The 6000-nt window shown below is 48.8% G+C and overlaps 1 protein-coding gene across 1 annotated transcript in view; it reads right to left on the bottom strand.

Moving 5' to 3' along the window:
• Positions 1–5746, bottom strand: part of LAMA1 (laminin subunit alpha 1) — a 146972-nt gene extending 141226 nt beyond the window's left edge. Inside the window, exon 1 of the mRNA XM_054020536.1 lies at positions 5591–5746. Coding sequence (XP_053876511.1) covers positions 5591–5666 — 76 coding nt within the window. The 5' untranslated portion in view covers positions 5667–5746. The remainder of the gene's footprint in view (positions 1–5590) is intronic.
• Positions 5747–6000: the final 254 nt, after the last annotated feature.

The following is a 6000-nucleotide window of genomic DNA, read 5'->3' on the forward strand; positions in this document are numbered from 1 at the left end:
TAGGTCCATTAATTACCTAATTAATGTTTGTATGCAGTGTTGTAGCAGTGTCAATCCCAGGATATTAGAGATACAAGGTGGGTGAGGTAATATCTAATATTGGACCAACTTCTGTTGGTAAGAGCTTGAAACCTTCTCTCTCTCACCAACAGCAGTCTCTGTAATCAATATTTGCCATTCAATAACCAAGAGGAAAAAATTAGGATAGATATGTTATCAAAATACCTAAGAAATTTAATGTGTATGTCAAATATCCATCTTATACTGAAGAAACCTTTCAAATTTACCCATAACCATGTTTAGATTACTAAGACTAGACCACAGAATTTTCTTTACCGTGCTATGTTGCTTTTTCACACAGAAGACTATAGCATCTGCTGACAAACCAACAAAGCTATTGTATTCTATAGTTTCCTGATTTGCTGTCAGGAAATATGCAGACATGAACTGAAAAGCAGGAAATGCTGAAGAGATAATTTTATCAATGGTATTTTCATGGGCATTCTAAGATAATTTTTGTTTTGTGATCTCAGCACAAACTCTGGTCTAGTCTTTCAAACCTTTCCAGCTGTGCAACAAACCAGGTTTTAAGATTACCTTGATATTCAAAAGTATAGCTATTCTGAACTTCGGCTGTTTTTACTTCCTCCAAAAGTAATACAATCATTTGTATTGCCATAACATTCCTCACATTGTTTTTGGATTAGTATCATGAGATAAATAATGGAATGCTAGCTTTTGTAAGACCATTATCCACCAGATAGGTTCTGATACTCATCACTTTAATGGTATAATCCACATCAACGTGCAGAGAAATATGTAAGCTAATGGAAAGAAAGATTTTCTGACCCAATCTTTAAAAAAGAAACACAGAAACAACCAAACGAAAGAAAAAAATATTAGTTACCACTAAAGAAAACTGACAAGATGAGGTTTAGCTACAATCAAATTTGATGGCATGTGTAATCTTTAATATAAAGTCAAGATACATTTTGTCAGGAAGCCTTCAGATTACTGTGTAAAAAATTTGAAATATCAATAATATACTTGCTTAATTACAGTAGTTCTTGAAATTTGATCCTTGAGAATTTATGTATGTGAAAGTTAGGGTTTATACATTCATATTAACTTGTCCCCATTGTAAAAATGTAGTATTTTTTATTACTGTTTATGCTGTTAAAACTATATGCTAATATACATTAAGTGGCAGTTAATACTGAAAGACTTTGGCATTTAAATTTCCTGATGAATATGCACTTAAATATTCTACCTAAATGTTCATAACGTAGCTATAGATGTTGCCTTGTATTGGTTTGTTTTTAAATAGACTGTTCATCTAAAGAAGGTACATTTACTCAATGCTCTCACATATATATGGATTCAGAATTTTACAGCATGTATTTGGGCTCAATCCTGCATGTCTTACTCAGGCAATGGAAGTTTTGAAAGTACAATCATGGCAATAAACACATTTGCAATGTGTAAACGTCCAGACGCCAACATATGTCTATCTTGAATGCCATACTTCAGCTTACTGATTTCATTTAGGAAAATTAAGTCCTACATGTATCCAGCATTTCTAATTAATTTCTTCAGTAGAGACCTAATTGTGTCCACTAAAACCACTCAGTTTTGCTGCTCACTTCACTGGGAGCTGGATCAAGCCCCAGATGAGAGTTTCTGGTCTATAACTAACATCATTACAAAACAGTCCTAAGAACTCGAGGAAATAATAGTGGCTCTGTAACTTTCTCTCTAATTTTCTAAAGGGGAAAAAAAATCTTCAATATTGAGCTTAGACCTAAAGAAAGAGTATGAGAAAGTTATTAGAAAAACAAAGACTTCTAACAGATTACTCCAATAACCTTTAAGTGTATAATGCTGAATAATTATTCCAATTTATGTGTGTAAAAGACTTCAGTCCTCATTCTTCATATGGCAATTGTCTAGTTTATGTAAATAAACCCTCCTCCCATGGACTACCAAAGCGTTTAACATTAGTCACTAGGGAACAACAGCCCTTTCCACCATGAGTTTGTAGGACCCTTGCCAGCAAAACTAGTGCAGTTCTGTTGCGTAAGAGGATGGTGGGGGTTGAAACTGATATAGATCATGGAGAGGGATCCATGCTCTCCCAGCTCAACAACATGCAAAATGAGTTTGGGGTAGGCTAGGGTTACCATATTTCAACAAGCAAAAAAGAGGACGGGAGGAGCCCCGCCCTAGCCCCGCCCCTGCCCCTCCCACTTCCCGCCCCCCCAGAACCCCCAACCCTCCCCCCGTTCCTTGTCCCCTGACTGCCCCCTCCTGGGACCCCTGCCCCTAACTGCCCCCCGGGACTCCACTCCCTATCTAAGCCTCCTTGCCTCTTGTCCCCTGACTGCCCCAACCCTTATCCACACCCCCACCCCCAGACAGACCCCTGGGACTCCCACGCCCCATCCAACCACTCCCCACCCCCTGACAGCCCCCCCCAGAACTCCCAACCCATCTAAACCCCTCTGCTCCCTGTCCCCTGACTGCTCCGATCCCTCTCCCCACTCCTGCCCCCTGACAGCTCCCCCCCAGAACTCCCAGCCCCCTACCCCCCGCTCCTTGTCCCCTGACTGCCCCCTCCTGGGACCCCTGCTCCTAACTGCCCTCCAGAACCCCACCCCCTACCTAAGACTCCCTGTTCCTTGTCCCCTAACTGCCCCCTCCTAAGACCCCCCCCAAACTGCCCCCCAGGACCCTACCCCCTACCTGTACCCTGACTGCCCAAAACTTTCTCCACTCCCCTCCAAAAGCCCCCCCCCCCCGTTTCTTGACTGCCCCCTCCAGAACCTCCCTGTCCCTTCTCCTGCCCCCCCTTACCCTGCTGCTCAGAACAGGGTGTTGGGCTCTGTGCCAGCCGGACACATGGCTGAGCTCCCCTGCACAACACAAAACCCGGTCCCTGGCCCTGCACAGGGTTGCCGGAGCGGGCTGCAGGAGGAGGAGCTGCCGGCCGGCTCAGAATGCAGGGAGGGGGGGGTGGGAGGAGGAAGCTGCTCCGGAGTCCAGCCCGGGACTTTCCTGCAGCCCTCCCAGCCGCTCGCTCTGCCGGGGGAGGGGGAAATCCCGGACATTGTGAGTGCTTTACAAATTCCCCCCCGACTATTTTTAGCACACAAAAGGAGGACATGTCCGGGTAAATCCGGAGGAATGGTAACCCTAGGTAGGCCAAAGGCTGGCTGAGGTGAGGGTATGGTAAGAGAATCAGGAATAGGAAGATCCTTTGGTCATTTTCCTCAATGAGGGGAGGGGACACATTAGAGATGCAGAGATTATTCCAGCAACATTTTCTCCTATTAAGGTCCCCAGTGTCCAATCAAGAGAGACAAACTGGGACTGGGGACTAGATTGATATCCAAATGTTAAAAAAAACTTTTTAATCTTGATCTAAAGCAGCATGCATCCTTCATAAAGGCAGTGATTCCAACCACTAACAGGGGGGACAAAGCAAGCAACCAGTCTAGAGCCCTGCAGTCTCCTGGCTGGGGCAGGCAGTTGCACTTGGGGAGCTGGAGCCCTGGGCAAGGCAAAGCAGCAAGCAGGCTGCAACCCCTGGGAGGGGAAAAGCAAGCAAGCAGTCTATAGGCCTTACTTCCCTCTGGATGGGACCTAGAGCAGACAGCAGCCTCCAAGCATGACTGGCCAAGCAACACTTCAAAGGGAGCAGAAGGAGATGCCACAAGCAATCAAACCTACTACAACTCTGGGCAGAGTTAGTTCACTATTAAAATGATTTTTAAAAAATCCTCGCAAAAGCCATTTTTTAAATTGATCAGCACTAGTTATTTCACTGCCAGCTAATATCTGACCTCCTTTTATGAGCTCAAGACCACTTATATCCGTGGAGTTAGTTACTTCTGATTTACACCAGGGAAAGTGAGGAAATCTTTGTGCCTCATTCTCTTCCTCCAGCTAAGAGTACCTGGGGGCAGGGATCGCGTCTTATTTGTCATTATCGACTGCAGTGATGCTCAAAGAGGAAGGGGGATTATAGGAGTGGCAGATATTAAGCCTAAAATGATACGGAATTCAGACCCCAGGAGAGTAAAGCATTGTGGTTAATCTCTGCACCCACCCAGTCAACAGCAGCGGCACATAAGTATTTGTGTCCTCATCTAAACTGTGTGTAGCATCCCAGATACCAAGGTGATAGGCTGCTTATAAAGGTATATGTGTGTATATATATATCTCCTCAATATATGTTCCATTCTATATGCATCCGAAGAAGTGGGCTGTAGTCCACGAAAGCTCACGCTCTAATAAATTTGTTAGTCTCTAAGGTGCCACAAGTACTCCTGTTCTTTTTAAGGATACAAACGAACAGGGCTGCTACCCTGAAACTTATAAATATGATAAATTAATAATCGCAAAGCCACCCTGATATACCGGCTTGGCCCCCAAAGCGCGTCCCCTCGGCAGTAGCAATGTCTAGCCCAGCCTCTGACTCTGCTAAAGCCCTTCCTTTCCAGGGGACGCAGTCTGATTCACTTGCAGCCCAGAGCGGGCTGCCCCGTCCCCTTTCCAGCCGGCGGAAAGGGAGGAGGTGAAAAGGCAGCCCCCAGGGACTGGGGGAGGAAGAAGAGCTAGGCAGGCTCACAATGGCCCCCGGAGCCCCAAGCAGTCGAGTGGGGGGCAGGGAGCGGAGCCTGCTTCTGGCTGGCTGCCTCTGCTGGGAGACAATGCAAAGCGGGCTTCGCGGCGAGAGTGTCCGCCCCATTCATTCCCAGCGCGCAGCCCGCGTGTCAGTGCTCCGCGGGGGATGGGACAGCAGCCGGGTTTTCCAACAGAAGTTTAAAAAGTGCTCCAGGAACCCGCGCTGGCCCGTCCCGAGAGGGGGCGAGTCGCCCCGGCGGGGGGGGGGGTCTTGCCCTCGGATCGCTCCTCACTTCAAAAGGGCCCTTCATGTTGCAAAGCCGGGGGGTGGCCCCTTCGCCACGGCAGCAGCGAAGCCGGCAGCCCCCACCCCCAGTGCCCTCAGATGAGGAGATAAAAGAACTACCGGAGCGGGGGGTGGCGGGACGGGTTGTAATTTACAGCGGCTGGGGAGGGGGGAGAGATGGGGCGATGGGAGAAAAGGGCGAAGAGGACAAAGCTCACGGGAATGGGGAGAGAGAGATCGGGGAATGAAGGACAAAACGAGAGACACGGAACCATGCTCTTCTCCAGGCCCCTGTCTAGGCGAGGCTAAACAGCGTGTGCTCTAAAGTGCGAGGCTGATACATTTCCCAATGCTGGTGTAGACCAGGGCAAGTTGCATTTTAGTCCGCAGCTGATCAAGCTAAGCCCTGGCGGGGAGCCTTATTGCTCCGTCCCCATCAGAGCTCAACCCCTCTAGGGGCCGGTTTTCGGTATGTGGAAGCACTGCTGCAGAACAGTATTCAAGAAAGCAATTCCGAGCCCCCGTTCCCAAGGCTGGTCCAGAAAGCCGGCAGCGAAGCAGGCACCGCCACAGTCAGAGCTAACAGCCCCCGTGTGCAACAAGTTCCCTTCAGCGGCTTCCGCTAAGCCCCCCTGCCTGCCCTCGAATCTCCCAGGCTGGGGATTGCCGGTCTCTCACCTCGAAGCTGGCATTCCCCGACCGCCCAGAGCAGAGAAGCCAGCAGCAGCCATCTGCAGGAGCAGCAGCAGGACATCGCCCCCCGGCTCTCGCAGCAGCAGCAGCCGCGGCACCAGGTGGATGTGTTTCTCCTGGGGAGCAAGTTCTTCTTTTACGCTTTTCCCTCCCACTCCAGGAAAACCAACCTCTTCCCTTCCTTCCCCCTCCCTTGTCACCCTTTCTTATCTCCCCCTCGCTCTGCACGGCAAGTGAGCCTGCCATAGCCAGACACTAAGAGAGCGTGTGGCACAAACCTCTCCGAGAGGGGAGGCTGTTGCAGAGCCCTGGGCTTCATGGGAGGGAGCGTGCCAGTTCTGGTGGCTGTAAAAAGGGGCACGTTCCTTGCACCCAAACTCGAAAGCCTCTTGGGA

Source organism: Malaclemys terrapin, chromosome 2 (genome assembly GCF_027887155.1).
Source record: "Malaclemys terrapin pileata isolate rMalTer1 chromosome 2, rMalTer1.hap1, whole genome shotgun sequence".
NCBI classification, from domain to species: domain Eukaryota; kingdom Metazoa; phylum Chordata; order Testudines; family Emydidae; genus Malaclemys; species Malaclemys terrapin.